Genomic DNA, 24,760 nt, shown 5'->3' on the forward strand with positions numbered 1-24,760 from the left:
GCATGCGTGGACCAATGGTGTAGGAGGAAAAAACAAGATGGCGTTTCATGAAGAGGACGTTAGTGTGTCTATAATAATTTTGTCTTCTTAATCAGTGCGTACATGTACACATATATTTTGTTTGATAAAGAAAACGTCGTTAATGTTTGTTTGTGTCCGATACATTGGTCAAGGTGCACTATGACGCTTTTCGTGCGAGCTTACTTAATTAGCTTAGCATGTTAGCTGCTAACAAATCACTAAGGAGAGATCAAGTGTGAAGTGTTGTGATTGTGTCAAACTGTGCGAAAGAACGTACGAAGAGGACATTTCTTCAGCAAAAGAGAAGATCGAGCGACGGCATCAACTGCTAGACGCTGTTTTCAAGAAACATCAAGTTGTGTTACACAGAGCAGGTTTGTTTACTTCTTACTATCACATGTCTATGAGGTGGCGACTTGTCCAGGGTGTACCCTGCCTTCCGCCCGATTGTAGCTGAGATAGGCGCCAGCGCCCCCGAAAGGGAATAAGCGGTAGAAAATGGATGGATGGATACTATTCTTAAATACATATATTGTACCCTATTCTTGCGCTTTTTATGCTGTTGGAACCGTTCAAACCGCGAAAAGGGTAAAGGTTTCTTCCGAGTTCTTGGAGAGAGATAATCAAGAAGGGCTAACGAGTGCCAGATTTTACGAAAGACGACGAGAAATGTGGCATGCTCTCCAGACCAAGACGGCATAGTCAAAGAACGTACAAGTTTGCAGCGATCACTTTGTTTACAGGTTTGTTTTAAAGGCCTACTGAAATGAGATTTTCTTATTTAAACGGGGATAGCAGGTCCATTCCATGTGTCATACTTGATCATTTTGCGATATTGCCATGTTTTTGCTGAAAGGATTTAGTAGAGAACATCGACGATAAAGTTCGCAATTTTTGGTCGCTAACAGGAAAGCCCTACCTTTACCGGAAGTAGCGGACGATGACGTCACATGTTGATGGCTCCTCACATCCTCACATTGTTTTTAATGGGAGTCTCCAACAAAAACAGTTATTCGGACCGAGAAAACGACAATTTCCCCATTAATTTGAGCGAGGATGAAAGATTCGTGTTTGAGGATATTCATAGTGACGGACTAGAAAAAAAAAACGTGATTGCATTGGGACGGATTGAGATGTTTTAGACACATTTACTAGGATAATTCTGGGAAATCCCTTATCTTTCTATTGTGTTGCTATTGTTTTAGTGAGTTTAATAGTACCTGATAGTCGGAAGGGTGTATCCACGGGTGTGTTGACGCCAGTGTCTGATGGAAGTCGACGGCAGCTGTATGGGCGGCACAAGCTCAGCTGATCTCCGGTAATTGGCGACTTTTTACCACAATTTTCTCACCGAAAACTGCTGGTTGACATTTGGTTGGGATCCATGTTCGCTTGACCGCCCTGATCCATAGGAAAGCTTCACCTCCGGGAATTTTAAACAAGGACTCACCGTGTGTTTGTGTGGCTAAAGGCTAAAAGCTTCCCACCTCCATCTTTCTATTTTTCTTCTCCATTATTTGTTGAACAAATTGCAAAAGATTCAGCAACACAGATGTCCATAATACTGTGTAATTATGCGGTTAAAGCAGACAACTTTTAGCTGTGTGTGTGCGCAGCGCTAATATTTCCTAACAGTCCGTGACGTCACGCGTACACGTCATCATTCCGCGACGTTTTCAACAGGACACTTCGCGGGAAATTTAAAATTGCAATTTAGTAAACTAAAAAGGCCGTACTGTCATTTGTTGCAATGTTAATATTTCATCATTGATATATAAACTATCAGACTGTGTGGTCGGTAGTTGTGGGTTTCAGTAGGCCTTTAATATACTTTTAAAGTTTAGTATTTCCTTGTTTATTATTATCTTGATATTCTTTGTATTGTATCTTGTTTTGGAGTTCTTTAAATGCTTTTTTGCTACAAGTGTTTTGTAAACCACCAACTTGGCGAGTCTAAATAAAAGAAAGCAAATGTGAGCAAAACCTAATAGAGTTAAGCTTTTACCAAAGGCAACAATCCTAAATGAAGCTTTTAGCTATACTTGGGGGCGGCGGGGTTTGGTGGTAGTGGGGTGTATATTGTAGCGTCCCGGAAGAGTTAGTGCTGCAAGGGTTTATGAGTATTTGTTCTGTTGTATTTATGTTGTGTTACGGATGTTTGTGTGCGGATGTTCTCCCGGAATGTGTTAGTCATTGTTGTTTGGTGTGGGTTCACAGTGGCGAATATTTGTAACAGTGTTGAAGTTGTTTATACGGCCACCTTCAGTGTGACCTATTTGGTTGTTGATCAAGTATGCCTTGCATTCAATTAAGTGTGTATGTCAAAGCTGCATATATTCTTCTGTTTGTATGGAGGATAAGCAGACGTGACGACAGGTTGTAGAGGACACTAAAGGCACGCCCCCGATAATGTTGTCCGGTTGGAAATCAAGATAAATTCGGGAGAATGGTTGCCCCGGGAGATTTTCGGGAGGGGCACTAAAATTCGGGAGTCTCCCGGGAAAATCGGGAGGGTTGGCAAGTATGCTTTCAGCACATACAGAATGTTGACCGACATATTTGATAAAGATGGGGGAAAACACGCACACCTGTAGACAGCACGTGCAAACAAACAAGGCTGTACATGCAAAGTTAAATCATGAAATTCCACCTTACCCGAGCAAAAACGATGTACAATTTATCCAGGAAAATCTTGGTCATGCTTCTTTGGGCCCAATTTTACCCACCTTTCTCCAATATGTGCCCTGTGCAACACAGGACTATAAAAGATGCATACAGTGCCACTGCCCTGCCCGCCCTGGGACAGTCAGATCCCAATCCGGTGCTTTTTAACACCTAAATTTGTTCCTGCTCTGAGGGGGAAGCCTGTTTCAACAAAATCAGTGTGGATGGGGAACTAGGAAGCATGTCTCACACTGCTGGACTGTTTTGAGACCACAGACTGGGACGTGCTCTGCAAGCCTCACGGGACAGACATTGAAAGCATCACAGACCACGTCAATTTCTGTGAGGACTCCATCATCCCTACAAAAACTGTCCAGTGTTACCCAAATAACAAGCCCTGGATCACCAGCCAGCTAAAGGTGCTGCTGAATAAAACTAGCTCACCTTCAGATCTGCTGATCTGAAGGTGAGCAAGGGAGATAGAGGCCAAAATCCTGCAGAATAAAATTCGGGATGTGTGGAAGGGCATGAAAACCATCACAGGCTTCAAAAACAAAGCCAAACTGCTGGTTGGGGGTGTAGATAGAGCCAACAAGCTGAATTTTTTTTTCAATCGATTTAGCAATGCACCCCTTACTGGCCCTCCCCCCACTACTCCTGTCCTCTTGCCTCCCCTGACCATCAATCCAAGAACTCCTTTACTGTTGCCTGCCACTGCTGTTTCTCATATCCCTCACTTTCACCCCCACTGAGAAAGCCAGCCCGGTGTGTCTGACACCTGGCCATGTGAGAGGATAGCTGGAGATCGTCAACCCAGCCAAGTCAGCAGGCCCTAATTGAGTCAACCCCTTAGGTCCTAAAGACTTGTGCTGCTCAGCTGACTGAGATCCTGCACTTCTTCTTCAACCTGAGTCTGAAGTTAGAAAGGATACCAGCGCTATGGAAAACATCCTGCATAGTGTTGTTGCCCAGGAAGCATATTCCATCGGGCTTGAAAGTCTTCAGACCGGTTGCCCGGACGTCTCATGTCATGAAGGTCCTCAAGAGAATTGTGCTGGCTCAGCTGAGACCCCTGGTGGCTCCTTCCCTGGACCCTGTACAGTTTTCATATCAGGCCCATGTAGGAATGGATGATGCGGTTATTTACCTGCTACATTGTGCTAATTGTCACCATTCAGACAATTCTGATGAGTGACAAGTTCAGGATGGGTGTCAGTTCATCCATTCTCTCCTGGATCACGGATTACTTGTCTGATAGCCTCCTGTTTGTGCAACTGGAGAGCTCCCTGTCGGATACTGTGGTCAGTGGTGTAGGTGCGCCACAGGGGACTGTCCTGTTTCCTTTCCTGTTCACCCTTGTACACATCAAACTTCCAGTATAGTTCTAGGTCCTGCCACCTGCAGAAATACTCTGATGACTCTGCTGTGGTCGGGTGTATCGAAGAGGGACAGGAATTAGAGTACAGGACACTGATCGCTGACTTTGTGGAGTGGTCCTAGGCGAACCATCTGCTCCTTAATGTGGACAAGACCAAGGACCTGGTCATCGACTTTAAGAAGAAAATTACCCCTGTGGAGCACATCAACATCCAGAGCCAAGAGGGGGCAGTAGTGGGGTAGTACAAGTACCTCGGAGTCCACTTGAACAGCAGACTGGACTGGAAGGACAACAGCAAAGGTGTATACAAGAAGGGCATGAGCAGACTATGTTTCCTGAGGAAGCTTAGTTCCTTTAATGTGTGCAGCAATCTGTTGGAGATCTTTTTTTCAGTCTGTTGTGGCCAGTGCCCTGTACTTTGCAGTGGTGTGTTGGGGGAGCAGCACCAGCAAAAAGGACTTAAACCGGATTGACAAACTGATCTGGAAAGCCGGCCAAACTATTGGCATGCAGTTGGAGGCGTTTGTGTCAGTGAGGGACAGGAGGACACTGGACAAACTGCTCCCCATTATGGACAATCCAGCCCACCCACTCCACCAGACAATTGAGGGACAGCGGAGTTCATACTCCAACAGGCTCCTTCAGTTGTGTTTCCACTGTGTTCGATTCAAGAACTCCTCCATTCTGCACTCCATTTTCTGCAGGATCTACTCTCTATTTTATGCTGCCCTTTTTTTTTTGCTGCAGCTATTACATGTACTGTAATATTGTACATGGTAATTGGGACTTGTTATACAGTGGGGCAAAAAAGTATTTAGTCAGCCACCGATTGTGCAAGTTCTCCCACTTAAAATGATGACAGAGGTCTGTAATTTTCATCATAGGTACACTTCAACTGTGAGAGACAGAATGTGAAAAAAAAATCCAGGAATTCATATTGTAGGAATTTTAAAGAATTTATTTGTAAATGTTGGTGGAAAATAAGTACCTGGTCACCCATTCAAAGCTCTCACTGATGGAAGGAGGTTTTGGCTCAAAATCTCACAATACATGGCCCCATTCATTCTTTCCTTAACACGGATCAATGGTCGTGTCCCTTTAGCAGAAAAACAGCCCCAAAGCATGATGTTTCCACCCCCATGCTTCACAGTAGGTATGGTGTTCTTAGGATGCAACTCAGTATTCTTCTTCCTCCAAACACGACGAGTTGAGTTTATATCAAAATGGATACATGGATGATACAGCAGAGGATTGGGAGAATGGTCAGATGAAACCAAAATAGAACTTTTTGATATAAACTCAACTCGTCGTGTTTGGAGGAAGTAGAATACTGAGTTGCATCCCAAGAACACCATACCTACTGTGAAGCATGGGGGTGGAAACATCATGCTTTGGAGCTGTTTTTTCTGTTAAGGGGACAGGACGATTGATCCGTGTTAAGGAAAGAATGAATGGGGCCATGTATCGTGAGATTTGAGCCAAAACCTCCTTCCATCAGTGAGAGCTTTGAATGGTTGACCAAATACTTATTTTCCACCATAATTTACAAATAAATTCTTTAAAATTCCTACAATATAATTTCCTGGATTTTTTTTCACATTCTGTTTTTCCCAGTTGAAGTGTACTTATGATGAAAATTATAGACCTCTGTCATCATTTTAAGTGGGAGAACTTGCACAATCGGTGGCTGACTAAATAATTTTTTGCCCCACTGTATATTGTATATGTTATAAAAAAATATAATATCAGTATATATTTTATACTACATATATAATATTTAAATATTATATATGTTAGATTTTATATTGCTACTATGGTACATTTTTAGTGTACATTTAACTTTTGTTTTCGCCCTCTTTTTGTGCCCTTGTGTGCATTATCCTTTCCAACCTTACCATCCTTTGTAACTGAGCTACTTTGTGGAAAAAATCCCCATGTGGATCAATACATTTGTCTTAAGTCTATACTAATTTGCACACAAATAAGTTGTAGGCCTCCATGCTTTTCCAAGTTTTCATCTGTTTTGTCAGGTAGAATGATGTCTGGAGTGCTGGATCCTTGGAATCACTCGACAAATCTTCGTTTTTTGATAACGTATTGGGGTAGATTGCATTGCATAGTTAAATGTGTTTGCTCCTATCTTCTTTTAGTAGTTAGAGCGAGACCCCTTGCGTAATCCGATGGGTTGGACTTTGTTTGCTGCACAGTACCGATATCGGTTTAGTGGCCCACCACTTTGTTTACTTCCTTTCAAAAGTCACGTGACAGAATTCAACCTATAGGAAGATGGATTTGTCTTGCAAGGGTGAAGCATTGCTTTGTTTTGATATTTTTCATGAAAACAGGACCGTTTCGGACACAATATTCATGAGGTTGAGGTTCCTCTCAATCTGTAACAATGTGGATCAACATGTTTACACAAAACCCACACAGTCACCAAATATCTTATGGAGACCTGGTTGTGCAAATAAACTAAAACTACAAATCCCCGTAATAAATATTGTGATAGTTGGTCCAATCCACCGATATTTTTGTTGTTGATTTTAAAAAACAGAAACTAAAAGCTTAGTTGATGTGCAGGAACGGGCAAGTGCTTTATTATAATGTCTTTGGTGATATTTGCGAGCATTAAAGGCCTACTGAAATGCGATTTTCTTATAGCAGCTCCATTCTGTGTGTCATACTTGATCTTTTCGCGATATTGCCATATTTTTGCTGAAAGCATTTAGTAGAGAACATCGACGATAAAGTTTGCAACTTTTGGTGCTGAGAAAAAAGCCTTGTCTGTACCGGAAGTAGCAGACAATATGCGCGTGATGTCACGGGTTGATGAGCTCCTCACATCTGAACATTGTTTACAATCATGGCCACCAGCAGCGAGAGCGATTCGGACCGAGAAAGAGACGATTTTCCCATTAACTTGAGCGAAGATGAAAGATTTGTGGATGAGGAAAGAGAGAGTGAAGGACTAGGGGGGAAAAAAAGACTAGAGGGCAGTGGGAGCGATTCAGAAAAGGGAAGATGCTGTGAGAGGCGCCGAGGCAGCCGTGGGGGTCGCAGGACCACTCGGCCAGGCCCAACCGCAACAAGGAACAGAGCCATACCGCTTTGAACCCGACGCTGACGGTGACTGTCAGGAGGACGCTGCTGATATTGATGCTGGAGTAGCACACAACATAAAAGGCCTTCAGAATACAGAATGGTAAAATGTAATTTATTTTTCGAAATGATCACTGCTGCATAATACACGCTTGACATCTCTGTTTCATGGTGAAGGTTGACTGTCATCTTTCGGGAATGTAAAACAATGAAACACTGGCTGTGTTTGTGTTGCTGAAGCCGGCCGCAATACACCGCTTCCCACCTCCAGCTTTCTTCTTTGATGTCTCCATTGTTCATTGAACAAATTGCAAAAGATTAACCAACACAGATGTCCAGAATACTGTGGAATTTTGGGATGAAAACAGACGACTTAATAGCTGGGCACAAAATGTCATCTACAACCCGTGACGTCACGCGCAGGCGTCATCATACCGAGACGTTTTCAGCAGGATTTTTCGGCACGAAATTTAAAATTGCACTTTAGTAAGTTAACCCGGCCGTATTAGCATGTGTTGCAATGTTAATATTTCATCATTGATGTATAAAATATCAGACTGCGTGGTCGGTAGTAGTGGGTTTCAGTAGGCCTTTAAGTCCTTATAGTACTAAGAAACAAATAAAGTACTATCTATCTATCTATCTAAACTAGATAAAAAAATATATTTTGGGCTCAACAGGGCTGCGTTTGGTTGTTACTTTTGCTTTAGTTGAAAGTTTTTAGTGTTTTTGTTGCCATGACATCACAGACCTATATGTGATGGCAGAGTTTGTTATGGCTTGCTGGCATTCTTCTGGCTGGCATTCCGCCACCCAGCCATTTGGTGCAAAGCAGATGAAATCTGTCTAATTAACAATACAATCGCTCACTCTGATGCTGTGTGAGGCTGCTGCCACCCAAAGGTGGGAGGCCAAATTGCACCTCATTTCGCCACATGTAGTATGTGTGTGACAATCATTGGTACTTTAACTTCAACTTTTTAAAAAAGCTTTTTTTTGGCATGGCTGGGAGAGTAGCCGTGCTTGCAACCTGAGGGTTCCTGGTTGGATCCCCACCTTTTACCAACCTCGTCACGTCCATTGTGTCCTTGAGCAAGACACTTCACCCTTGCTCGTGATGGGTCGTGGTTAGGGTCTTGCATGGCAGCTCCCGACATCAGTGTGTGAATGGGTGGATGTGGAAATAGTGTCAAAGCGCTTTGAGTACCTTGAAGGTAGAAAAGCATTATATAAGTGTACCCTATTTACCATAACAGCAGATACTGAATCTTGATATCGCTAGCAAACATTGCTGAACATTAGGGACATCTATAGCTAAATAATGAGACAAAAGAATAACTTCTTACCAAAAAAACAACTCCAGACATGAATTATGGATATTAGTAGCAGGAAATCAAATTCAAACAACAGTATAACTGTTCTAATATATTGATTGATTGATTGAAACTTTTATTAGTAGATTGGACAGTACAGTACATATTCCGTACAATTGACTACTAAATAATAACACCCGAATAAGTTTTTCAACTTGTTTAAGTCGGGGTCGAGCGTCACGATCACAGCAGCACAGCACTCGTTATGTCAATCAAATACGTTATTTACCGACGAATAAGTCCAACTTTTTGTTTCATGGACTAATGGAACCCTCCGATGTACATACATGATGTGCCTCTAATCTTTTTTTTCTGTAAATACTAAGTGAAGTGAATAAATGACTTGAATCCTTTTTATAAATATTTTTTTCTTAAAGGCCTACAGAAATTAGATTTTCTTATTTAAACGGGGATAGCGGGTCCATTCTGTGTCATACTCGATCATTTCGCGATATTGCCATATTTTTGCTGAAAGGATTTAGTAGAGAACATCGAAGAAAAAGTTTGCAACTTTTGGTGATGATAAAATAGCCTTGCCTGTACTGGAAGTACAGTAGCAGACTATGTGTGCGTGACCTCACGGGTTGTGGAGCTCCTCACATCCTCACATTGTTTACAATCATGGCCACCAGCAACAAGAGCGATTCGGACCAAGAAGGCGACGATTCCCCCATTAATTTGAGCAAGGATGAAAGATTTGTGGATGAGGAAAGTGAGCGTTAAGGACTACAAAATTAAATAAACTAGACGGCAGAGCGATTCAGATGTTATTAAACAAATTTACTAGGATAATTCTGGAAAATCCCTTCTCTGCTTATTGTGTTACTAGTGTTTTAGTGAGATTATACGGTCGTACCTGTACAACCTGAAAGTCAAAGGGGTGTGGCCACGGGTGTGGTGACCGCTAGTGTCTCCAAGGGAAGCCACGTTTCTCGACGAGGCGAAGGCAGTCGGGCTGAGATTTTTTTTTCCCCCTCCTCCACGATGGGAGCATCCGATGGTCGGGGGCGGCCGGCGGGAGGAGGCAAGAGTGTCCGCAGCTGCCTCTTTGACAGGTGCAGGAGGAATGGCGCAAGCTCTCCGCTCATGTCTACGGTAAGAGCCGACTTATTACCACCATTTTCTCATCGAAACCTGCCGGTTCACATGTGGTAGTGAACCACATGTGTTCCATAGTAAAGCTTCACCGTCATCTTTCGGGAATGTAAACAAGGAAACGCCGGCTGTGTTTGTGTTGCTAAAGGCGGCCGCAATACACCGCTTCCCACCTTCATCTTTCTTCTTTGACGTCTCCATTATTAATTGAACAAATTGCAAAAGATTCAGCAACACAGTTGTTCATAATACTGTGGAATTATGCGATGAAAAGGGACGACTTATAGCTGTGAACGTTGCTGGACCAAAATGTCCTCTACAATACCGAGACGTTTTAGCATGATACTTCCGCGCGAAATTTAAAATTGCAATTTAGTAAACTAAACCGGCCGTATTGGCATTTGTTGCAATGTTAATATTTCATCATTGATATATAAACTATCAGACTGCGTGGTCGGTAGTGGGTTTCAGTAGGTCTTTAACAGTGTAAAAATCCACCCCATCTCAATAAAAAAAAAAATCATGATTGCTTTTATATTTGCCTCTACACATTTCAAACTAAGCCCAAATCTGCACGGATTCAGATAAATAAACAGTAGCCTAACAATAGGTAGACCATTGCCTGAAACCCAGAAGTGCCCGGATGTGCCTCTAGGTCATGTGATTGCAACCCACCTTTACAAGCAAACAGCTCTATTTCTTCTTATTAAGGTCAATTTGCAACCATGACTTGAAATATTCATACTGTACTGTAGAACAGTGGTTCTCAAATGGGGGTACGCGTACCCCTGGGGGTACTTGAAGGTATGCCAAGGGGTACGTAAGATTTTCTTTAAATATTCTAAAAATAGCAACAATTCAAAAATCCTTTATAAATATATTTATTGAATGATACTTCAACAAAATATGAATGTAAGTTCATAAACTGTGAAAGGAATGCAACAATCCTATATTCAGTGTTGACAGCTAGATTTTTTGTGGACATGTTCCATAAATATTGATGTTAAAGATTTCTTTTTTTGTGAAGAAATGTTTAGCATTAAGTTCATGAATCCAGATGGATCTCTATTACAATCCCCAAAGAGGGCACTTAAAGTTGATGATTACTTCTATATGTTAGGGGACGGCGTGGCGCAGTGGGAGAGTGGCCGTGCGCAACCCAAGGGTCTCTGGTTCAAATCCCACCTAGTACCAACCTCGTCACGTCCGTTGTGTCTTGAGCAAGACACTTCACCCTTGCTCCTGATGGGTGCTGGTTGGCGCCTTGCGTGGCAGCTCCCTCCATCAGTGTGTGAATGTGTGTGTGAATGGGTAAATGTGGAAGTAGTGTCAAAGCGCTTTGAGTACCTTGAAGGTAGAAAAGCGCTATACAAGCACAACCCATTTTATTTATTTAGAAATATTTATTTATTTCATCATTTGTTTATTTTTCAACAAGTTTTTAGTTGTTTTTATATCTTTTTTTTCCCAAATAGTTCAAGAAAGACCACTACAAATGAGCAATATTTTGCATTGTTATACAATTTAAAAAATCAGAAACTGATGACATAGTGCTGTATTTTACTTCTTTATCTTTTTTTTTTTCAACCAAAAATGCTTTGCTCTGATTAGGGGGTACTTGAATTAAAAAAAATGTTCACAGGGGGTACATCACTGAAGAAAGGTTGAGAACCACTGCTGTAGAAGATAGTGTGGGCCATAGGACAGAACGAGGAAATCCCTTTAAGTACCTGTAGAGGGCAGCATTACGCCTAAAATGTTATACTAGTCTGCTGCGAATTGTAAGAAGAAAAAGAACGAGGAAAAAGCAAAATGGCGATTGACGAAGAAGGGCTAAACGTGACCGCTGGCCATTATATTTACTATATATTTAATTAGTCTGTACACGCACACATATATATTTTTTAATATAGTAAACATTATTAATTGTTTGAATCCGGGCACTTTGACGCTTCTCGTGCTTGCTCGCTATGCTAACTTGTTAGCTTAGCTCGTTAGCTGCCAACAAAGCGACGACATTTCTCAACACATCGCTAAGCACAGAACAGGTTTGTGTACCCTTACTCTCACATCTTTTCTTGTTGATTTGGATTGTTACATCATTCTCAAATAGACAGTTTCAGACACGCAATATTTTTGACAGTTTGATGCTCCTCTCACTTTGTAACATGTAATGTGTATCAACATTGTTTACACAAAACTCACAAAGTCCATCCATCCATTTTTTACCGCTTGTCCCTTTTGGGATTGCGGGGGGTGTTGGAGCCTATCTCGGCTTCGGGCAGAAGGCGGGGTACACCCTGGACAAGTCGCCATCTCATCGCAGGGCCAACACAGATAGGCAGATCTCCTGTCCAAAGGCAAAACCCAGTAACTCAATTTTGGTCAAAACTGGGCTGATAATAATTTTGAAGTTCCTAGGTGATAGGTTTTACATTAGTTTATGCGATATTGTAATTTGTTCCGTATGTAAGCTGTTACGCGCATGGCAGGACCTAGCAACTACCACATAACAGCGTAGATACAACAGAAAAACCTAGTATCTCAAGGGACCAATCGGAGCTTGTTTGTCAGTCGCTTTATTGTCTGTAATGAGACATTTGCACGAATGGGGGCCGACGGTCAACCTGATTATGTGATATTATGGCACGAGGGGATATTTGGAAGATTGGCCCAGGACGTTGGAAGCACCTTCATTAAATGTATTGTTCTTGATTGTTCTCCTTGCATACTCTTTTGGGCAGATAACTGTGGAGGTCAAAATAAAAACTGGACGCTGTACACGGCTCTTGCCCAATGTGCAAACGCAGAATGGGGCCCACCCGAGATTGTGATAAAATATCTGGAGAAAGGGCACACGTTCATGAGAGCAGATTCAATCCATGGCTCAATCGGCAAGAAAATGAAAGCTCAAGAAAACATCTATACATTTGAGGACTTTGTAAATCTTTGTAAGACAGCATCAAGATAGATTGGTTTTCCTTTGTTTTCTCAAAATCAGCTAGTAGTGAGTTACTAGGTTTTGCCTTTGGACGGGAGAGATGTAAGCATTTCACCAATCTCGCGCACTTTGCAGATTGTACGTCATCTCCATTGCGCGCAAGCAATTTGCATATCGCAAGATGAGATTTTGTTTGAAAATGGCGTGACCGTGCAAATGGATGGTTTGAGGACGGCTGAAGAAGAAGTTGCGGAGTTCGGCACAGAAAGCTACATCGAACAGAAGAAGAACAATGGTTAGGGTTAGGGTGTAGCCAGAACTTGCAACACAATCAACATATAGCTTGAAGCAATTTCCAAAATTGCCAAAAAAGATTGTGCATTATACAAATTTGCAAATTGCACCCATTGATTTGCAAAATGTGCACCACACATTATTCAAATATATAGCTGGAAGCAATTTGCAAAAAGATTGGACATTATACAAATTTTGTATTGCTCCCATTAGTATTGTGCTTACAACACAGACAACATTCACACTCACATTCACACACTAGGCCCAATTTTAGTGTTGCCAATCAACCTATCCCCGGGTGCATGTCTTTGGAGGTGGGAGGAAGCCGGAGTACCCGGAGGGAACCTACGCAGTCACGGCGAGAACATGTAACAAGGTGCGCTTGTTTTATGTCTCTGTGAGAAGGAGAGACAACAAATCAGGACTACTCAGGACCTTTGTATTGTGTGGCACATGCACTAACCCCTGTAGCAAATATATTTCACATTGTAATCGATATAGATAATAGTTTAATTTGACTTTCTGATTCCGACCTACAAGCATCAATAACAAAGTAAACATCCATCCATCCATTTCCTACTGCTTATTCCCTTTAGGGTGGCGGGGGGGCGCTGGTGCCTATCTCAGCTACAATCGGGCAGAAGGTTGGTGTACACCCTGGACAAGTCGCTGCCTCATCACAGTAACAAAGTAAACATTTATTATCAATAATCTTTCAATAAGGAAAAGAGTCGGCACTGGATTTATTAAAAGAACGTGAAGGTGACTGACTTAACTTCAGCTTGTTGTAGATCGTATTCAAGTAAATATGACAGCTGTGTTCTAAAACATAATTGTTTCGGGAAGAGTTCATTTTGGGCCGGACAACAAAATGGCTATAAAGAAAAGTATTTTGTATGATTAAAAAAAACATAGTATGAATGTTTTTATTTAGTTTTAGAATGATACTTGTTTTTATTTCCTTTATATTACGGCGTAGCGAAGTTGGGAGAGTGGCCGTGCCAGCAAGCTGAGGGTTACTGGTTCAATCCCCACTTTCTATCATCCTAGTCACGTCCGTTGTGTCTTTGGGCAAGACACTTCACCCTTGCTCCTGATGGGGCCTGGTTAGCGCCTTGCATGGCAGCTCCCGCCATCAGTGTGTGAATGGGTGGATGTGGAAATACTGTCAAAGTGCTTTGGGCTCCTTAAAAAGTGGTAGAAAAGCGCTATACAAGTACAACCATTTAAAAATATTTTTTATTTATGTTTAAGTTATGGTTATGACTACTGCCATTAGTAGGTTAAAGTTAGAGATAAGGTTTAGGTGTAATAGGCCGACGTGTATACAAGAAAAAATGGTTACTCACTTTACACCAGTTAGTGTAAAGATAAAAAGGCCTCGATCCTTGCTGGCTCGTACTCATAAAGGCTTTACAAATCGCCCCCGTCAAATTTCCAAACACCTTTTTTTATTCACTTTCCAGAGTACCACCAGCTTATAGAGGAAGAGGAGGAACTGTGGATCACTGAGGAGGGAGAGGGTCTTCTCGGGCAGGAGGAGACAGATCTCACTAAGTTTCTACTGACCGTTGTCTCTGTCAAGACTGCAGACCATAAAGACCAACCTAAGTCCTCACAGATTCATCAAAGTCCAAGTAAGCAGAATATCCAGATATCATTTTATTTTCAAGGCATTTAATCAATCACAACTGGACTGTTCAGTTTGTCTCAGAAGACATTTGGCCTCTCAGCCAAGTAGGCTTCATCAGTTCATGCTCATAGACTTTAAGTCTTAAATCTAATCATTTGAGTTTAAGGCCTCATAATGTCCTAATTCCTATAAAAAATGTCATAAAAAGTAAAAAAGATGTCCTTGAAAGGTCTTAAAAATATTTGTATTTAAAATAAAGGCATAAAGTAATTACCGGTTGCTGTACAGCCTGGTCAGAATTAATGGAGCAGTGTTGTGTAAGAAGTACAAGTTGAACCATTTTGGCTATTGAACAAATCAGTTAATAAGTGATTGATGACAGTCAACAGAAAAATTTAACATTTTTTCACCAACGTCACAACTCAAACCTTCGCGGAGGACAGCGTTTGTCAACATTGTAGTAAAAGGAAATGGAAAAAGTAAAAATTCAGGACAAGTCCATGTCAAATGAGGCTGAAACCCCTGTACATGTACATTATACTTGGTATCGCTAATGTCAACATTTGTATCGATCTGCCAACCTTTGTTTACATTCAAGAGCTATCGCTTGCGGTTAGCATATCCCCCTATGGGGTGTAGTGTAGCATGTTTAATTATTCCTCGTCCTCCAATAATAATGATTCTTGTAAGAAACTTAGTGTATTTGTCACCATGAAGACAAGGACTAACTTAAAGCGGCTTTGCACTGTGGAAGCACATTAGCTGCCAGCGAGGACGCTCCAGTGTGTCATCAATCAACATGGATTATCACAATATACCGATAGCATAACACAGACACTGTAAACCAGGGGTCCCCAAACTTTTTTGCACCACGGACCGGTTTAATGTAGGCATTATTTTCAGGGACCGGCTTTCCACTTGTACCAGATAAATACAGCAAAAATAAGTGCAAGAAAAATACAACTTACTGCAGATGGAAATCAGCCTTTGGCTATAATCTGTATACTTAATATGTTCATTAATAAGTGCTGTATTATGTCATAATGTTATAACAAATGGCAACTTCCTAATAGTTGTATTGTACATCTATAAACAAGCTTATTGGTGTGTCTAGTGCGTCAGGCGAAAGTTAAGCCGATGAAAATGCAGTCGTTCATGAATTATTTAAAGGGGAACATTATCACCAGACCTATGTAAGCGTCAATATATACCTTGATGTTGCAGAAAAAAGACCATGTATTTTTTAAACCAATTTCCGAACTCAAAATGGGTGAATTTTGGCGAATTAAACGCCTTTCTATTAATCGCTCTCGGAGCAATGACATCAGAATCATGACACATTACAAACAACGGCTCTCAGCTCTGTTATTTTCCGTTTTTTCGACTATTTTCTGGAACCTTGGAGACATCATGCCTCGTCGGTGTGTTGTCGGAGGGTGTAACAACACTAACAGAGAGGGATTCAAGTTGCACCACTGGCCCAAAGATGCGAAAGTGGCAAGAAATTGGACGAAATTTGTTCAAAATACGAGGGTGTGGGGAAAGCCGACGAAATGGTCAGTCGTTCGTTCCACACACTTTACCAATGAAAGCTTTGCTACTACAGAGATGGCAAGATTGTGTGGATATCCTGCGACACTCAAAGCAGATGCATTTCCAACGATAAAGTTAAAGAAATCTGCCGCCAGACCCCCATTGACCTGCAGATGCATTTATAAATAAATAATTTCCAGCGATAAAGTCAACAAAATCACAAAGGTGAGTTTTGTTGATGTTATTGACTTATGTGCTAATCAGACATATTTGGTCGCGGCATGAGTGCCAGCTAATCGATGCTAACATGATATTTAGGCTAGCTGTATGTACATTTGAAACTATATTTTCATCCAGCGTTACCCTCCACCCACATTTAATGCCAAACAAACACTTACCAATTGACGGATTTAAGTTGATCAAGTGTCACAAGATGCAAAACTTCCGATCGTTGGTCTGCACATTTTACCGGCGATGCTAAGGCAGATATGGCCGAATGGCATCAATAGCTATTCGCTCAATAGCTTCAGTTTCTTATTCAATTTCGTTTTCGCTACCTGCCTCCATACTCTAACCATCCAGTTCAATACATGCGTAATCTGTTGAATCGCTTAAGCCGCTGAATCCGAGTCTGAATCCGAGCTAATGTCGCTATATCTTGCTGTGCCATCCGTATTGGCATTACTGGATGACGTCAGGAAAATAGAGGGTGGCTTCACAGATAGCGAAAATCAGGCACTTTAAAGCTTTTTTTAGGGATATTCCGGGATGGGTAAAATTTTGAAAACAACTTTGAAAAATAAAATAAGCCACTGGGAACTGATTTTTATTCGTTTTAACCCTTCTGAAATTGTGATATTGTTCCCCTTTAAAGTTTCTCTGCGGCCCAGTAGCAAATGTGTCACAGACCAGTACCGTTTCCCGAACAGGTGGTTGGGGACAACTGCTGTAAACCAGTGTTTCCCCCTGGAGGGCCGCACAAACATATTTGTTTCTCAGCAGTGGTACTCAGTTGTTATACACTTTTGCACCACTTGTGGCAGTAATACCAGTCTCCAACAAACAGTAGAAATCTGGAGCTAAATTCATACAGAAATTTCTTAAGCGCAAACACAATGACTAAAGTGGTGAAGCTGTATTTCATTTGCATTTTAATCTTATTGACAATGTTGTAATATTGTTGATATTATATTATTAAAATTTGATTAGGATTTACCTACTCAGTGGCGTAGTGGTTAGAGTGTCCGTCCTGAGATCGGTAGGTCCTGAGTTCAAATCCCTGCTGAGTCATACCAAAGACTATAAAAATGGGACCCTTTACCTCCCTGCTTGGCACTCAGCATTAAGGGTTGGAATTGGGGGTTAAATCACCAAAAATGATTCCCGGGCACGGCACCTCCCAGGGGGTGATCAAGGGTGATGGGTCAAATGCAGAGAATAATTTCGCCACACCTGGTGTGTGTGTGACAATCATTGGTACTTTAACTTCCATCCATCCATCCATTTCCTACCGCTTTAACTTTTTAATTTACATTAGCATTAGGGATATCCGATAATATTGGACTGCCGATAATATCGGCCGATAAGTGCTTTAAAATGTAATATTGGAAATTATCTGTATCGGTTTCATAATTATCTGTATCTGTTCCAAAAGTGAAATTTATGATTTTTTAAAACACTGCTGTGTATAAGGACGTAGGGAGAAGTACAGAGCGCCAATAAACCTTAAAGGCACTGCCTTTGCGTGCCGACCCAGGCACATAATATCTATGGCTTTTCACAGTCACAACTGAATGCAAGGCATATTTGTTCAACAGCCATACAGGTCACACTGAGGGTGGCCGTATAAACAACTTTAACACTGTTTCAAATATGCACCACACTGCGAACCCACACCAAACAAGAATGACAAACACATTTCGGGAGAACATCCGCACCGTAACACAACATAAACACAACAAAACAAATACCCAGAACCCCTTGCAGCACTAACTCTTCCGGGCGCTTTGAAACGCTTCAGCAGAGCCTTTTAGCGAAAACCTACGTTTTTCCAGTTTTAGACTGTAGAGAACCTCTTTAATCCAACGGCAATGTGATGCGGGCGAATTTTAGTTTTGAGAAAATAATACAACTGGAAATGATGTAATATGTTACTGCATATGTCAGCGTTAAAACCAGGAGCTTTGTAACCCATTTTAAAAGGGTTCTGGTATCAATGCCATGTTTAATAATATATCAAAATACAGATTTTTCCATCCCGAGTAAAAAGTCCCCCTGCTTCGACTTATTTTCCTGTAAATAATGTTGTAAAGAGCACATTGTATGTCCTCCCCTGAGATTTTAGGCCAGTTCATACAATAACTTGGTTTTCTTTGGTACCTTTAAGTAAATGTACTAAATGCCTCATGTGGCTGAGCAAATCTGAACGTTTCTTAAGCATGAGATTCAGATTCAGAAGTACTTTATTTATCCTACAAACCCCATTTCCATATGAGTTGGGAAATTGTGTTAGATGTAAATATAAACGGAATACAATGATTTGCAAATCCTTTTCAACCCATATTCAATTGAATGCACTACAAAGACAAGATATTTGATGTTCAAACTCATAAACAATTTTTTTTTTTTTGCAAATAATAATTAACTTAGAATTTCATGGCTGCAACACGTACCAAAGTAGTTGGGAAAGGGCATGTTCACCACTGTGTTAAATCACCTTTTCTTTTAACAACACTCAATAAACGTTTGGGAATTGAGGAAACTAACTGTTGAAGCTTTGATAGTGGAATTCTTTTCCCAAAAATTGTTTTATGTAGAGCTTCAGTTGTTCAACAGTCCGGGGTCTCCGCTGTTGTATTTTATGCTTCATAATGCGCCACAGATTTTCGATGGGAGACAGGTCTGGACTGCAGGCGGACAAGGAAAGTACCTGCACTCTTTTTTTACGAAGCCACGCTGTTGTAACACGTGCTGAATGTGGCTTGGCATTGTCTTGCTGAAATAAGCAGGGGCGTCCAGGAAAAAGACGGCGCTTAGATGGCAGCATTTGTTGTTCCAAAACCTGTATGTGCCTTTCAGCATTAATGGTGCCTTCACTGAAGTGTAAGTTACCCGTGCCTTGGGCACTAATGCACCCCCCCAAACCATCACAGATGCTAGCCTTTGAATTTTTCGTCGATAACAGTCTGAATGGTTCGCTTCCCCTTTGGTCCAGATGACACGATTTTAAATATTTCCAAAAACAATTTGAAATGTGGATTTGTCCGACCACAGAACACTTTTCCACTTTGCATCAGTCCATCTTAGATGATCTTGGGCCCAGAGAAGCCGGCGGCGTTTCTGGATGTTGTTGATAAATAGCTTTTGCTTTGCATAGTAAAGCTTTAACTTGCACTTACAGATTTAGCGACAAACTGTATTTAGTGACAGTGGTTTTCTGAAGTGTTCTTCAACTGTTTGACTATTTTCTCACGCAGTTGTGGACAAAGGGGTGTACCTCGCCCCATCCTTGCTTGTGAAAGACTGAGCATTTTTTGAGAAGCTGTTTTTATACCCAATCATGGCACCCCTCTGTTCCCAATTAGCATGCACACCTGTGGGATGTTCCAAGTAAGTGTTTGATGAGCATTCTTTAACTTTATCAGTATTTATTGCCACCTTTCCCAACTTATTTGTCACGTGCTGCTAGCATCAAATTCTAAAGTTAATGATTATTTGCAAATATGTTGTCTTTGTAGCATATTTAACTGAATATGGGTTGAAAATGATTTGCAAATCATTGTATTCTGTTTATATTTACATCTATTACAATATCCCAACTTGTATGGAAATGGGGTTTGTAGAAGGGAAATTGAGATTTTCAGCACAATCCCATTAAAAATCAGACAAACATTACAGGGAGACCGAAAAAGGATCACTGATGGGTCTGCCAACTTCCGGCGCCCCTTACAAAAAAAGGTGACAAACAGATAAACGTTGAGGGCCGGAGGGGAGTAAAAAAATAATTGTTCAAAGGCTAGACTTGAGGGAGTGGGTCCAGACTGAGGCCAAGCGGGAAACAAACTCATAGCCATAGCACACATAAGCAGGTTACATAGAATCAACAAAACTTGCAACAGAGTGGAAGGAGCGGGAGCTACAGAGGCCGGCTGCTGTATAAGCGCTACTCAGCTGCCCATCGCCCCAAAGGGGAATCAAGCTGTAGTGAAGGCGTGGGGGGTGGTGCTTACACCCATAATTCAGAGTGCAGTGTTGTTGTGTCTATAGGCCTGGAGCCGCTCCGCAGGCAGTGCAAGCCAAGTTTAACTCCCAGGTGTTGTTGAGGAGGGAGGGAGGTCACTGAGGTGTCCTCGAGGGATGTTTTCAAAACAGCCTTCTTCTGTTTTGAGTAGCGTCAAGGCCATTCAAGGGAGTCAAATCATAGATCGGGATTGTTATTTTTCTAAGCGAGCAGACATTTCCGTGGCTTGTCTGTTCTAATCGTCCTCATATCTTATGTTTGCATTTCAACAAGCCTCTCCATGATGTGATCCAACTCACGATTCAGTTCAGAAATTGCCTTAGTCTATGATACCACAGCTCGACCCATGCCTTCCATTGCGACAAACAGCTTTCGGGCTCCTTGAGTTGCTGCCATCGTCTTCCGTATTTGACGATGCACCAGGGCAATGCCCAGCCCAATCAGCTGATGCCCCGAGATCACGGTTTAAAATAGGTAGATGTCTTCCACGTCCTCGACGGAAAGCACTGAGAGGCACATGATTCTCCATTTCTCAGGGGGGGATGAGTCTTCATACAGAGATGAGGTCCTGAAACTATCAGCGTGGTGTTCAGTGAATAATCTGACACTGAACACCACAAAAACCAAGGAACTCATCTTTGACTTCAGGAAAAACATTGCAGACCCCGCCCCTCTCTACATCAACGGCGAGGAGTCAGCTCCTTCAAGTTCCTCGGCACCCTCATATCTGCTGACCTGTCCTAGACCCAAAATACAACTGCGGTCATCCGGAAGGCCCAGCAGAGACTCCACTTCTTGAAGGTGCTGAGGAAGAACAGACTGGAGAGACAGCTGGGGGTGACCTTCTATTTCTCGGCTATCGAGAGCCTGCGGACGTACTGCATTACAGTGTGGTACGCCAGCTGCACTGAAGCAGACGAACAGGCGATTCAGAGGGTCATAAAGTCTGCACAAAATCATCGGCTGTCCCCTGCCCTCCCTGAAGGATTTGCATAACTTCCGTTGCCTCAAGAAAGCAAAAAACATCACCAAAGACAGCACACACCCTGGCTTCCACCTGTTCGACCTGCTACCATCGGGCAAGCGCTACAGGTGCATGAGAGCCAGAACAAACAGGCTCAGAGACAGCTTCTTTCCCAAAGCTGTCACCATGTTGAACTCTAACTTATAATAATAATAATTCACCCCTATAAAATATCCTACCCTAATATCCTACTGTGCAATACTACCCTTCCAGTGTGATACGTCCGACACTGATTGTTACTTATTACTCCCGTACTCTTGTCTTGTTCTGTATATTGTACAGTATTTTGTATTTCTATAGTGTTTTGTATATTGTACAGGATTGCTAATTATTTGTATTGGATAGTAGTCTGTTTCTTTCAATTGTTAGTTTTTTTCTTCCTTTTTTACCTCTTGAGTTATTTATTTTACCCCATATTTGTTCCCACTACTGCACCTTAAGTTGGAGTCTTTAATAGAATAGAATAGAAAGTACTTTATTGATCCCTGGGGGAAATTCATCAATCTCGTTATATGCAGATATAATGACAATAAAGTCCATTGTATTCTATTCTATTCTATTCTCCCAGGGTCTCTCACGTACCCCAGAGTAATTGTTCCTTCAGGGCAGCCAGGCTCCCCAGAACCTCTTTTCCTTGTCAAAAACATTTTGTCAATTGAGTCGAGAGTCCAGCTAATCAATTCCATGTCTGGTGTTTAGATTTCGGAGGACAGCACAGAGAAAGAGGCTCTAAAAAGTATAGACAAGACAAAGTGAGCAAGCAGGGAGAGACAGGAGGGGGGGGGAAATTTTGACCGCTGCCACCAAGTGCCAAGGCAGAAAAAAGTATTGTCTTCTTGTGTCTTGCAGACATCTGTGTAGAACATCATCTCTTTGAGCAGCACGAGTGGAGGTTCAGAATGGAGCAGGAGGATCCACAAACTCCCTACATCAAAAAGGAAGAGGATGCGCCACAATCCCCTCACATAAAAGATGAAGAGGAAGAACACAGCATCAGTCAGGAGGGAGAGCGGCTTGAAGTGTTGGAGGAGTTCCCAGTGGTTGGTAAGAGTGAATTGAATAAGATTAAAGGTGAAAGTGAGAAGAAAGAAGCGGAGCCTCCAAGCAGCAGCTCAACACAACACATGACAACAGAACCTGATGGGGACCACTGTGGAGGATCACAAGCAGACAAGATCTTAGCTCCACTATCAGATAGTGACGACACTGATGATGAAGACTCTGATGCTGATAAGACATGTCACACTGACAACAAACACTTAAAATGTTCTCACTGTGGCAAAACCTTTAAATACCAAAGTGATCTAAAAGTACACATAAGAATACACACTGGAGAAAAGCCGTTTTCCTGTTCAATCTGTGGTAAAGGCTTTGCACAAAAACAACAAGTGAAAGTACACATGCCAATACACACTGGAGAAAAACATTTTACTTGTTCAATCTGTGGTAAAAGTTTTGTACAAAGACAACAATTGGAAGTACACACGCGATCGCACACTGGAGAAAAACCTTTTACTTGTTCAATCTGCGGTAGTGGTTTTGTACAAAATCATTATTTAAAATTACATATGAGAAAACACACCGGAGAAAAACCTTTCACTTGTTCAATCTGCGGTAAAAGCTATATAAAAAATCCCAGTTTGAAACTACACATGAGAATACACAGTGGAGAAAAACCTTTTGCCTGTACAATCTGCGGTAAAGGTTTTGTACAAAAACAACAAATGAAAGTTCACATTCGAACACACACCGGAGAAAAACCTTATACTTGTTTAATTTGTGGTAAAGGTCTTGTACAAAAACGTTATTTAGAATTACACATGAGACAACACACTGGAGAAAAACCTTTCTCTTGTTCAATCTGCGGTAAAAGCTTTATAAAAAGTCCCAGTTTGAAAGAACACATGAGCATACACACTGGAGAAAAGCCTTATAACTGTTCAATCTGCGGTAAAGGTTTTTCACGAGGCCAACAATTGAAAGTACACATGAGAATACACACTGGAGAAAAACCTTTTACCTGTCAAGTCTGTGGTCAAGGTTTTGTACAGAGCCAACATTTGAAAGTGCACATGAGAAAACACAGTGGCGCAAAAACGGATTCCTGTTAAATCTGCCACAAAAGCTTTGCTGACTGATCAACACTTGTAAAACACATGAGAATACACAGTGGTTAGTCAGTGTGTTTGATGAAAATTCTGCTTAAAAGTACCAGTGTGCTGGTGAAAACAGCAGCAGCCAATGAAGCTGCAGGCTTTTAAATAAACTGTCAACTCTGTGTTAAAGTTGACTCTCCAACATCAGTACATATAACATGTATGACATCTTAGTCTGTGTAACACTATCATGTTTGTATGCCTTTTACCTCTTATAGATTATATCAGAGGTTTTTCCAAACATTTTTCGCCAAGTACCACCTCTGAAAACTCTTGGCTCTCCAAGTACCACCATAATGACCAACATTAAATTCAAGCAGCATAGTAGGCCTAAGTATTCCTTACAAACAATGCAAACGTTTTATTTAACAACGAAAAGTACATGCATTAATATAAAACATTGTGTTGTTTTAGTTAAAAATGTACAGAACAATCTGACTGAAAATGTTAAATACATTAAATAAACATTTTATGTGTATAAAGAGATGTATAATCTCACTGTTATGCTTATCCATATAAGTGCTTTTATATAGGCTTTTCGAAATTGTCATATATTTTAATTTGTAATCACAAAAGATTCCATAGTTGAACTCACATGATACATATTTTATATGTTTTCATACTTTTGATTTTGAGTACACATTAATATCTTAGTTAATATTTACTGGTTCACATCTGAAACGTTTTCTGGAAGCATATTATTAACTTAATACATCATTTGAGCAGTTATGTTTTATACAAGATTGTTTACTTTTGAAATGTGCACTTTTCTTAATCATTTCTTGGGTCTCAATTATCCATGCTAGTAATTCTCTTGATTACTCTCTTTTGTGATATGAATATTGTTTTGTGATTGTTTTATATGTATGTCCCCAGTCCTTTGTACAATTCGCAATGTATGCTTCAACAAAAGTTGGGTACAATAAATGTATTTGTTGAGTATGTATTTTGTTGTATTTAATATTGCAGTCATTTTTGCTATTTTGTTCTTTAGTATGATCTTGATGTGTTTCCTAAATCAAGCAGTGATAAAGATGAAACTGGAACATTATCATACACATAATTATGTATATGTACACTCCGTACCAACATTACAAGTCTTGCGGGAAATTTTAGCAACTTTTTGGGGGGATGTTTTGGAGACATGAAAAAATGTATCACACTGCAGTTTACAGGAGGTCAAGTTGACAGTACAGAAGTCACAACTGCTGTCCGAGCAGAGAGAATAGCAACATTATTTGTGCATCCTTCATGTTAATGAGCTAGTCAGTAGATCAAGTTAGTCAAAGAGTTAGTCAAAGGCACTTTA

At 41.1% G+C, this 24,760-nt stretch overlaps 1 protein-coding gene across 3 annotated transcripts; it reads left to right on the plus strand.

The window, feature by feature from the left end:
• On the plus strand, nt 1-24,397 carry LOC133545997 (oocyte zinc finger protein XlCOF6.1-like). 3 transcript variants are annotated; one of them, XM_061891777.1, is made up of 4 exons: nt 11,402-11,678; nt 13,462-13,555; nt 14,332-14,502; nt 22,145-24,397. In XM_061891777.1, the coding sequence occupies exon 4, from the start codon at nt 22,195-22,197 to the stop codon at nt 23,404-23,406; it is 1,212 nt and encodes a 403-aa protein (XP_061747761.1). In that variant the 5' UTR covers nt 11,402-11,678; nt 13,462-13,555; nt 14,332-14,502; nt 22,145-22,194; the 3' UTR covers nt 23,407-24,397. The 3 variants fall into 3 exon arrangements, with proteins under 3 accessions (XP_061747759.1, XP_061747761.1, XP_061747760.1); XM_061891775.1 differs by lacking the exons at nt 11,402-11,678; nt 13,462-13,555 and adding an exon at nt 1-395; XM_061891776.1 differs by lacking the exon at nt 13,462-13,555.
• The last annotated feature ends 363 nt before the right edge of the window (nt 24,398-24,760 follow it).

The sequence above is a fragment of the Nerophis ophidion genome, linkage group LG29 (assembly GCF_033978795.1).
Source record: "Nerophis ophidion isolate RoL-2023_Sa linkage group LG29, RoL_Noph_v1.0, whole genome shotgun sequence".
In the NCBI taxonomy this organism is placed as follows: domain Eukaryota; kingdom Metazoa; phylum Chordata; class Actinopteri; order Syngnathiformes; family Syngnathidae; genus Nerophis; species Nerophis ophidion.

What these genes read in the sequence shown, in the direction of transcription:
- LOC133545997 (XM_061891775.1), top strand. Translation starts at nt 22,195, where the DNA reads ATGGAGCAGGAGGATCCACAAACTCCCTACATCAAAAAGGAAGAGGAT.